The sequence below is a fragment of the Phalaenopsis equestris genome, unplaced genomic scaffold (genome assembly GCF_001263595.1).
Source record: "Phalaenopsis equestris unplaced genomic scaffold, ASM126359v1 Scaffold000610, whole genome shotgun sequence".
Lineage (NCBI taxonomy): Eukaryota > Viridiplantae > Streptophyta > Magnoliopsida > Asparagales > Orchidaceae > Phalaenopsis > Phalaenopsis equestris.
In genome coordinates this window covers 227,635-239,683 of record NW_018165050.1, presented here as the reverse complement: position 1 = coordinate 239,683, position 12,049 = coordinate 227,635, and the positions used below count along the sequence as shown (strand labels likewise).

The 12,049-nt window shown below is 35.2% G+C and overlaps 1 protein-coding gene across 4 annotated transcripts in view; it reads right to left on the bottom strand.

Moving 5' to 3' along the window:
- LOC110029915 overlaps window positions 1–9,592 on the bottom strand; it is a 28,828-nt gene extending 19,236 nt beyond the window's left edge. Inside the window, exons 1-6 of one of the 4 annotated variants that reach the window (XM_020732403.1) lie at window positions 8,998–9,591; window positions 5,377–5,488; window positions 5,066–5,237; window positions 4,783–4,979; window positions 4,397–4,534; window positions 1,341–1,491 (exon numbers count right to left, since the gene is read on the bottom strand). In XM_020732403.1, the coding sequence (XP_020588062.1) occupies window positions 4,415–4,534; window positions 4,783–4,979; window positions 5,066–5,237; window positions 5,377–5,488; window positions 8,998–9,431 (1,035 nt within the window). In that variant the 5' untranslated portion in view covers window positions 9,432–9,591 and the 3' untranslated portion in view covers window positions 1,341–1,491; window positions 4,397–4,414. Of the gene's footprint in view, window positions 1–1,340; window positions 1,492–3,866; window positions 3,912–4,396; window positions 4,560–4,782; window positions 4,980–5,065; window positions 5,238–5,376; window positions 5,489–8,997 lie in introns of those variants that run through there. The other 3 variants (XM_020732402.1, XM_020732401.1, XM_020732404.1) reach the window with 3 other exon arrangements.
- Between the last annotated feature and the right edge of the window lie 2,457 nt (window positions 9,593–12,049).

The window sequence follows — 12,049 nt, the reverse complement described above, 5'->3', positions numbered from 1 at the left end:
CCGGTTATCCGTTGCAGCGAGGGTATCTCAAACCATATCCTGATACCAGATATCATATACCTGATTTTGAACGAGCAAGTAATATAACAAGAACCAGAAAGAAGGTATTCAACAAAAGACATTCCTCTTTGCAAGGCGTCATCGAGAAGACATTTGGTGTCTGGAATAAGAAATGGGTGATATTACGTGATATGTCTCCTTACCCATTTCCAAAACAGGTTCAGATTGTGATAGCGACAATGACAATACACAATTATATTAGGCGGCACCCGTCTCGATATGACATTGATTTCCTCAATGCCGAAGCGAACCAACAGGAATTAGTTGAAGACCCATCTGAAAATCAAATTGGTAGTTCTATGATACGAGATGACAGCGAACAATCAACCATTTGTACTAAGGGGAAGGTGCGACTGAAATGACGGCAATTCGAGAACAAATTACTAATATGTTGGTTAATATGTGATTGATTTTCAATTTGTTAGAAAGACAAAATATTTGTAACTTACGAGTATTTCGTAGTAGAAGTTATCTTATTGACACTGGTGATGTAATAAATAACTTTATAGATGGTTATGGAAGATCATTTTACGGATTATAATGCTCTATATTATTTGCATTTAGCTGGAAGCTATTTAGATTGTCATGCACTATATGATGTTGAAAAATTGTGTTATCCAAGAAAATATGTAATTTTAGGTGTCTAATATGTTGAGACATGAATTATGTGGTATTTATGTAAATACTCTAAATTATATCAACTTTTAAAATATTCAGTATGGAGAATTAATTTTATGCTTCTAAAAAATATATTTCTCAATTTTTATATGTATAGACGAATAAATATCTGTAAACATTGATATATAGATAAATATTAATTTAAAACCTCTATGTTTTCAAAATTACAAATTTTTTTTAATAATTTTCTATAAAAACAAATATTAAAAACAATATATTTCATTTAGTTAATTAACAAATAATATTTTTTTTAAATTTTATGTATATTAAACCCATATTTATACAAATAAATCATAAATTTTAAACGATTTTAGCAAACAGGGGCAGTTCGGTCATTTTTACATGAAACAGCCGGCTCACAGCATTTTTCACGCAGCTACACCAAACAGACAGTCAGCTTCCCCACATCTGCTTTCCTACAGCTGTTTCCTGGGGCAGCACAGCTGCAGCTGAAAAGCTGAGAATCTACAGCTGCGCCAAACAGACCCTTAAACTCACAAGCATCACATACAAGTTTTTTCTTTATTTGTCTTTTCATACAAAGACGAATACAAACAACTCAGTAAACTAAAACAAAAATGTATCAAGCTTTTGTGATAAAGCAATAACACATCCTCTACACCCCTCTACTCCAAGACTCTCAGCCATGTATGCCAAAGTTGAGTACAACCCTTCTTTATCCAAGTACCAAAATTCATTATGTCATGTTTCAGTCCCAAGTGTCTAGTTCATTCCTTTCTCTTGAAAGATCACCTTAGGAATATCAAATGAAACAACACATTTTAGTTGGAGAACAATGACACTAATGAATAAAAGATTCACTAAAAAAAAAAGAAAACATGCAAAATGTTGGAAAAAATCATAGAATCGATGCACCTCATTGTACTCTTACCAATTACAGGTTGTAATACACCATCAGCAGTCTCGATACTCTCTGGAATTGTTATGTGAGTATAGGAAGAGAAATCTCTAACAGTACCTGTCACATGACAATATGCACAAAAATTTACAATCCATTCTAATGATTTTGTGGTGGAAATAGTGGCAAGAACATGTGTATCATGAGTACCTTTTTCAAAGTGAGCATAAGTAGCAATGTCGCCCCTTATTAACGACAATGTGGATGCATTCTCAACCTCATCATCTGTTGTTTTCTGCTTCCTTTTCAACATCTTTAGAAACTCATGATGCTCATCAATAAAGAGCACACATGTCTCTCCCTCGGCATCGGTTACCATCAAATTTGCCTGATAGCTCACTCTTCTACCTATTATACCACCACAGCCACTAAACTATCCACATCCACATGTCTCTCTCTCCTTAGGTGGCTTATGACAGACCTTGCTCAGATAGCTTACTTCATCGCAGGTGTAGCACTTGAGTCACCCCCGGACACGTGTCATACATGAGTTAGAGACAACTAAATCCGATCGTGTACCCGGAAGTCCACTTGGCTCAGAGTGTAGCTTCATACAACTTTCTTCTATATTATCGCAACAATAGTCTCATCCAATGAGGATCGTCACTTGGGTATAAGGATTGATCTTTGATTAAAAGTCAGGTTCAAATGAGCAATAAACTGCATAGTGTTCATCTGTCAAAAGATCTCCCCCTTCTTACATCCTGGATCACCATAGCTTGACATCGGTGAAAAGTTATTAAGATCTACCCACAAACGCTCCAAATCTATGGAGTACTCCTGAATCGAAGTATCACCCTGTATCACTATCTCTATCTCACGCTAAATTTGGAACAACATCATTTGTTTCTCACCCACAACATAGATCCTCTTCAGCTCACCCAGATGTCCCTCTTATCTTTTGAATATCATTCTATTGATGAGGCAATAGATGTAAAAATAGAGTTGAGTAGCCAGGTGTAAGACAAGGTGTGTGTGACCCTTCACTCATCTCTCTCAGCACTGTCACTCTTTGGCTCAACCTCCGTTTAATATCTCTTTAATCTCTTCCTTACTAGAGCAGCCTCAATCCGACATGACCAACTCATATACATGGCCAGTCCATCAAGTTTCATATTCATAGGTTGGCAGGTCTAGCTTCACCTGCATCGGAGTACAAGCTGAGGTAGTGGCTTCCGTCGAGATGCTAGCACTTTGTATGAGCTCGACCAAGATCTTCAGAACTTCAAGGTCTATCATCCCCAAAAGTGTCAATCCTTTAACTCCCACACTATTTTCGTCTCCTGACATTCTCAATCTCAAGGATCCAAGTCTATATCACACAGAACACACGTGACTTCCTCTTCTTGACCTGATTTTGATCTATCTCATCATCAAGATCAAACTCAATTTAACAATTCATTGCTTTATATGCTCGATCTGAAGCCCACGCCAGTTTCTGTTCCAAGCGAAACCCCCCCTGTTCTGTCCCTCTTGTGACAAAGCAAATGAAACATTCGTTTGTTTCTCTGATGTGACCCAACAAAGAAAGGCTTTGCCATCTCCCTACTACGCACGCAGGAGCTTGCATTTCCCCTCTATTTCGCAACAAACGAAGGGAGCGTTGTGTACAAAAACCTTCGAAATTCCCTCTTTCTTCTCCTATTTGTGCCCAAATATAAACCATAGGAACATAGCCCCTGTCTCCTCTTTGTCCATGTGGCAACAACAACAAATACGGGATCGCAGCAAAGCGAGACCTTCGAAATTCCAGTTGTCGCAATTAGGACTCGCTGGAAAGCAACGACGGGATCACACAACACAAAAACCTCCAGAACTCCCTTCTTCCACTCCTGCATTCCAGAAAACAACGACAAGATCGATACATACAAAGATCTTTTGAAGTTGCTCTCGCCACCCTGCTTTTGAAGTTGAAACCTCCTCCTACTCGTTCTTCCCTTCGGCTCGAGTACAATGCTAGGACTAGGGCTCTGATACCATCAAGAAATAGTTGCCTATATATTCACACACACACACACACACACACACACACACACACATCTATTATAGAATTTGAGAGAATTTTTCTTCTAAATTCTACAACATCTATTATAGGAACTTTGTGGTAACCACCATTTAAAAGTCTCACGTTGTTTATGGGAGTCACTATTATCAATATTTAGAAAGTTTGATTCCACGCAAAAACACAATGGCCCGCAACCAATAGTAGGAAATTTGTTGCCTCCATTGCCCAAGAGGTCCTAAAAAAAGACTTCTACTTGCATGCGAGAAAAGAGTCAATAAATCAAAAAGAGGCTAATTCATATCAATTCAACTAATTCATGCGTTCATAAACTTTGTTCAGCCTTACAAACGTTATTTGAAGGTCAATCAAATAAATTTGGGATCATTTAAGATCTAGTAAAATCAAATAAACTCGAATTGGACTCCGATCCAATTTTTTTTTAAATCACCAATATTTATAATCTGTCAAAGTTTGTTCATGGTAATATAGAGATTATAAGATACAAACATTTAGAAATGATGCAAAATGTGTGGGTGCATTTCATGCAAAGATATGACTATGTTAGATCCTTGCAATGCAACTTTTAATCATTTCATGTTCATTGCAGCAATAAACAACCTCGAACACAACAAAAGAGAACTAATCAAGCAAAATATATAAATAAACAGCAAATGTTCAACAATATAAAATGATTGAAAAGCAAAGAAGAAAAAAGAAAGCTAATATCAACAAACCAGTTAATATCGTCTTTGTTAGGATTGTTTGAACAAGTGGTGTGCCAATATTTTGGAGACACCCGAAGCAGGTATACTTTCGCATGCAAAGAGTCGCTGAAGCTTTGTGTCGCACAGTACCATGTTATTTCTGTGGTCCTGAATGAGTTTCAGCAAGCTGAACCTTTTAGTAATATGACAACCAATATTAGCTGCTTGTAGAAAAGATAAAAGGAAGGTTTGGAGCTAAGTTTATTCCCAAGCATATCTACAAAGCGCATTAAATGTATTCAAAAGACAAGCTTCAACTTTTGACGCAGGATAAGAGTAAAAATTGGTTATTGCTGAAAAAGGAAAATGAGCTAAACTCCTAATCAGAATAGTACAAATAAAATGTAGATACTAACCTCTAGTTTGTTAGCTTCTATATAATCCCAAACACGCCTCAATGCCTCAGACTGAAGAATCTCCCTTTCACCTGTACCAAGAAATTCAGCTAGCCCGTCAGAAATAACCACAGAATATTGTCCAGCCTCAGCTTCTGGTACAACATCCACTTCCCTGTCACATTTCTTGAGTCTTTTAGTGTCTGGAGCCGGTTCCTCTGTAGAAAATCCGAGAATCAGGGTGAGAATAAGAATAAAATGAATTGTTTTAGTGAAAAAAAAAATTATATTGAGAGCTACAAACTTGTATGTTCGAGTGGAATTATATGTTTAGCCAATAGTTTATTCATCTTGAACATGTCGGTGGAATCTGTTTCAAAAACTAGACGTAATTCATCATTGCATATGATCTTCCTCTTATTATTAGGATCTTGCAGATTATGCCTTCGGATGTAAGCCCACAATTGTTTCACAATCTGACATGAAGTATAAGAGTGTAATAGAATATTTTATTTGTTCGATAAACCAGAGCATGCATAGCAACGGAATCTTGCAATAAAGCTTTTAAAAAATAATAATAAATAAAAAAATAAAACAAGTTAGTCAATGAAGAACCTCTGTCCTTGCCATGGTTGGTTCACCAACAATGGCCTGCAGCTCAGGTGAAACTCCACAAACTTTACTCAAACCACCTGGGCCGCCTCGTCTTTTAGGTGCAGCAGGTGCACTGTAACAAAACCATTAAGGCATGATCCTCTCATCCAGTGACGATGTTAAGAAAAAAATAGAGTGACAAGAAATTCAAATTAATCATAGGATTTTATTTTGCTCAATATTACTGAAAATGCAGATTATTCCCTGCTTCTAGGAACAAAACATGAATCGTAAATATTGCAAAATAAGATGAGAAGTACAATGATATAAAGAAGAAATGGTAGTAAAGGTCATATAACCCTCAAATTACGCATGCTAGCAAAATATATTATAGACGTGTCTTCAATGTAGTTATCTTAGAGGATAATTTGGAAAGATTTTGGAAACTTGGAATTAACCTTTAAATTAATTGAAGGATATCATATAACAATCTTCAAAATTCGTCCTTATAATTAAAATAGAATTATTAAACAAAATAGCTAGGCAGACAGTAGCGCTTCAGATGTTACATAGTCATATCACCTTAAAGGCTAATAGCATTTTTTACAACAGTAATATATGGAGCTCCATTACTTAATACTAGCAGGGATTGGGGAGAGTGAGAGATGGTGGGGTGTGCGGAGAGACGGAGAGAGATTTAACATGATATGTAAGGTTCTTTTCATATGTTCGAAGAATGCATATTTAGAAAACTATATATGAATTTCAACACAACATTTTTAAAAATCTACATGCTTGCCATCAACATACAAAATATGCATTAATGAGTGGCAATAAAATTTTCTTTTAAACATTGAACAATAATTCATAATGCTAATCCAATACATCTTCAAAATCAATAGATAGAAACATCAATATGACTTATTCATTGAAATATGCATTTGCATTAATATATAAAAAAAAAGTACAAAACTATACATGTGTGCATCTATCATGTACAAAAATGAGACCTATCATCTACAAGAATAGAAAAAAACTCCCCATCATCATCTACAAGCATAAAAATAAAGTGCTACGAAGAGCTAGCTTAGCACAAAAATGAGGCTCCCTATTACATTTGTGAAGCGTATGGAAAAGCAAAACTTGTTTAAAGTTCAAAAGAAAAGTAACATCTAGTTCTTCTGATGGATCCCTCTTCATAGTAAACCTCACAAACTACATAATGTTGGGATTGACACCTTCGATAATGATGCCCTTACCTTCGAGCATCCATGGTCGCAGATAGCTTGAAAGGATTTAATGGTCTGAAACTCCACCTGCGCATTGTCCCAAAGTTGGAAAATATGTCTTATTCAAAGAGAACATAAACATTATGTGCCTTTGCAAACAAATAACTGAGGACTTTATACTTATTAACTCTTTGGTTGGAAATTGGACCTGTCCCATCTCCTCCTACATTTCCATATCATGTTGCTTTTCAATTCTCTCTCTTCAACCATGCATTTTATTTTGCCTAACAAGCTATTCCATCTAGGTAAAATACTTTATTTTTCAACCATTCGTTTCAATATAACTCTCTGTCATCTCATTTATGAGGTCATGAAAGGGTAATGAGGATTCTTACATGATATATATTATTCAGCTATGTGAATAGAGCTGCGAATGTAATCATCATCATCATCATCATCGTTATTACTACTATAACTACAACTACTACTACTGAATAATTTAGTGCAACTCTAGGTATTAGACCAAGCTTTCACTTCTTATGCCACATTCCTATGTAATTGCAAATCGAAACAATAAATAAATAAATAAAGCATATACAACTGCCTGTTGCAAAAGTTGAGTTTTTTTTTTAAGCACCCGCTAAATGAAAATACAATTTGATATGACAATGTAGGTGTAGGTTGATGCTATCTACAAATATATGAAGGACAACTAGATTTCCTGCACAATTACCTTGGCTTCATGAAACCATCAAAAGAGAGAGGGAGCTAATATTCCAAAATTCGAGTTAATTTGATTCTATGATTGATTGATACATAATGAGATTTGGATAGAAGACACATGATTCTACAATTGATGCACTGCAAAAGTTGGAAGATTAAGCATTAGTTTTACTTGTCAAAATTTGCAGGTCCTCGTGAAACATGGATGCTCATAAGGAAAATAAATTCTAAGAACCTACAATGGAGAATACTTCATAGCCCAAAAATCACAACAAAATTCTTAATCAAGTTATATTTATTTCGTTTCACATATCATGTTAAACTATCAGAAGCTGCATACGTTGGTGCTTCATAAGTACTTGGGAAAATAAATTGGGATGGAGATGTGTACGTAGAATAATTTAAATTTCTAAGTTCTTAGAAAGTATTTTTCTTTTATTTTTTGGTAAAATAAGCACCTAAATATAGGCCATTCAATCAAAACATTTATAGCATAATAACAGCAAAATGCAAAATGACAACAATGCAGATATGTAAATATACTTGTCCATTAGTTTGGTAAAGAATAATTTTACTTAATATTTGCACCCATGAAAAGATATACTTCTTCATGAGTGTTTTTTGAAACCTAATTTCACAGACAACTTAGCAATATTAGTAACTACGGCTCGTCGTTAAGCTTCATAAATTCTCTCAAGTTCAGCATACTGATGTATCACAGGCCAAAATATTTCTAGTATTTAACTATAAAAGCAATGAAGTTTATTAGGAAATGCACCAAAAGCCAACAAAAACAACAAATGAAGCTTCAATGTCACTCTCCAGTTATCATCTTTATATAATACTCTTTCAACATACCAACTTAAAGCATGTTTTAACAAAAAAAATGATTTTTCTCCTTTTCACTTAAACCATGTTTTAAGATCAAAAACCCCAAATTAAACTCATTTTTCTCGAGCATACAATAGATGAAAAGTATAGCCAAATAAAAAAATAAAAAAAGATCACTGCTACCATCTAACACAAAAGGACTAGTGGCTATCAAAATCAGTTTGCCAAACTAGGACAAATGAACGGCTTCCTAAACAACAATAAATCCCTCATTATCTCACCAAACTATAACTTAAATATCATCTGTAAAATTATTATTTATGTATGCTATCAAAACAAACAGCAAATATTTTCTAATAGAATAACAAACAATCCCTCGTCTCCATAAATTTTCCATTTTCTGTCTAACCTTGTCACAAAAACTATATTTATCGTACAGCCAATAAGTTTCTAAAAAAGAATAAAAGAAAATTGTTAAAAAAAATATAGAAGGCTGCCACACCCCAAGGACCAAAATTTAAATACATCCATAAATAACATCGACAGACGCTTGTCTACAGGTCATATAAAGTCAAAATATCCCAATTCCACAAGTAAACTTCCTTCCACCTTACCAAATCAAACCATCACACGCGAACCAGAAAACAGGAACAGTGAATTTTTTTTTTTTTTTTTCCAATCCCAAATTCCCTTACTGTGATGCTCGATTAATCCAATCTCTGAACTTTCTGGTTTAAAAACTACACACAGCACTCCAAATCGAGCCCCAAAAACCAAAGCACGCCTGCTAGCGTCGAAAAAAACAAAACCCTAATTTGATACCACCGGATAAAAATCATTAAAGTCATAAAGGGCAAACCTTTCTTTAGGAAGAACAACCGGTGCCTGCGAAGGAACAGTTTCAGGTGTCACCGTCGTCACCGGCTGATACTGGTGATGACTGATATGCTCGGCTTGCGATGCGGCTACCAGCGCAGCGGGAGCAGTAAAGCGGAAGGAAGGAACATTTGGCTGCCGTGGAAGGTGGTCGTATAGAGAGGACGAGGTAGGAATCTGTGTGAAATGTCTGCTGTCGGCCGTATCGACGACGGTGGAAGAAGTTGGAAGTTGAGGGGAATGGGGGCCGAGGAGGATGTAGATCTGTTTGTTGATGAAGGATGCTTTGCTGGAGAGATCCATGCCGAGCTTGGCTTCGAGTTGGTGGATGAAGTCATCAAGGGAAGTGAAAGCGGCGGCGCCGCCCTCACGGACAAGAGACTCTACACAATTTGCGAGCACCTGGTCGGGAACCATGGTCCCCGCCGGACATCTAACGCGCAGCTAGCACAGGAAAATCTAGAGAGAAGAAGGGAACAAAGATGGAAGGGGGGGAAATTAAATTGATATCCTTCCCCGCCCTCCACCTCTTCGCAGTCTCTCTCTCTCTCTCTCTCTCTCTTCCTCTCTTCCTCTAGAGCGATCTCTCTCTCTCTCTCTCTCCCCCCTTCTCTATTAAAAATGAGCATTTGAGTAACGGAAATACACCCGTTCTACACGACAACTCATAAGCTAGCAGTACGTCCGTACTGCGTCCAGATAAACTGGAACAGAGAACTATTTTATCTGTATTATTTTTATATGAATAAATATATTGTAAAATATTTTTTGAGATTAAATTGTAGAAATTGGTTCAACATTGATTGTCTCATTTGAGATCATGATAAAGTTCTGTCCTGTTATAGTGAAGTCATCTTTATGAATTTGATTTTTTTTTATAAGATATTATTTTTGAAGTTGCGATAATTTTTATCATTTTAGAGCACGGATGATTGTCTGATTCCACGAACATGACTTTTAAAGAAGTTTCACCGAACGACCAAGCTCCATAATACATACAAGTGCTCAATTCTGTGATCAATCTTCAAATATTGTTTGAACTTGATTTTAATCTAATTAAAACATTTACATAAATACCAGCCAAATCCTATGTATTTACATGTCTAGCACATAAACTTATTTTATAATTCTACCACTAAAATATTTTTTTAAATAATAAAATTTAGTACTTGTGAAATAAATACTAAAAGTTGATATACAAAAGATATAAATAATTACTATTATTTAATTATCTATGTTATGATTTTTAAATTTATAAAATCTAACTTCATGACCCAAAATTCATAAATTAAATGTCCAAGATCTTTGAATTTATGATTTTCATATACCCATAAATGAGATATTCGTACATATATTCATGATCGTAGAATTCAATTTGAAGAGATAGAATTTCTCTTTCTAATCTTTATTTCTTTCTGTACTTTCCGGAGAGAAAAGATACATTTCTTCTTTTGGGGAGAGAGAAAACACTTCTCTTATTTATAAGAGAAAATATAAGTCTCTTGGGAAGAGACACAACATTTTTCTTAATTATCTATTATTAACCATCATCCATCATGATGATTATTGACCAATAAGATTTAATATAATTTTAGTAGACATGACATTTCATTTAGGATAATTGAATTAATTAATTAAAGCGAAAGGATGCGGTGTCTATTGGGAAGAGACATGTCCCTCTTCTTTTTAGTTAATTAATTACTATTAAAATAAATGATAGTGGACCACATAAAATAATGAAAAACTAATATTTCAGAGTCAAAATTAATTACTATTAAAATAAATAATAGTGGGCCAAATAAAATAATGAAAAACTTACATTTTAATTATTTCGAGTCAAAATGAATCAAATACAAATGAACTAACTTTTGTTTGTGTTCACCTCATTTATAAATTAAGCCCAAAAATTTTATTTGTGTTCGGCTTCTTTACTTAAAGAATAAATCGAACACAGGCTATTTAACAAACTGAACATGCGTTGTTCGCAAACAACGAGCTTTTTTAACAGCCCTATTCCTAACAAGACAATAATGCCTGTTGTGTTTATATTCAAAAATATTATTTCTTTTGAAGATGGATCAAATATTAATACTATTATGTAGTATATGGAGGAAAATGAAAAGAAGACAACTAAGTTGATTGAGTGTTAATTGGAAAATAAAACAAAAGATTCTGATTTTAAGAAAAAATAAGTCTTTTATATGCATTTATAGAAACCGGTAAGAAATGATTTTGTAGGAAGTTGGAGGTGGCACCATTTTATAGATTACAGCTTATTCAATCTTTCCTCCAACAAAAATGAGACTAATAGATATTGTGTTATTTAGTGAGACTTATACATATGAATTCTGTTGAGAAAATTAGGGCGAAGAAAAACAGTAATCGACACAATCCAGAAGAACACAGAGATTTAACGAGGTTCGGCAAAGATGCCTACATCCTCGGGAGCAGAGCGGCGACCTTCTTTTCAATTTCAGAAAAGAATACAGAATACAAAATTCAACTCTCTCAAAGCAAAAGGATTACAAACAGATCTATTTATAATCCTAGAGTAAACCCTACAGTATAATATGTAATTCCCAAATTACCCCTGTACCGTATAGCGGGGCTTTGACCCAGCATCCCCAACCCACATAATGTAACTTCCCGATTTGGACAAATTCTTCCGCTCCGCTCCGCTTCGATCCAGCGTCTGTCCCGATATGGTATATGAGTCATACATTAACAAATCTCCACCTTGGCGAATATCCAACCCCTTAGGAGAAAAGATACCTGGGAGTTACACCTGCACCAATGTGGGTTAGGCCATCAAACTTCTGCTACGCCCTCGCTGATCTCAACCCACTGAATTCCAAGAGACACATCTCTTCAATTCCAAGAGACATCTCTTCATTCCAAGAGACTCCAAATCCTGGTATTATGAGTCATACCTAATAATTCTCCACCTTGGTGAATATCCAGCCCTTTAGGAGAAAATCTCCACCTTGCGAATATTCAATCCCTTAGGAGAAAAATCTCCACCTTGCGAATATCCC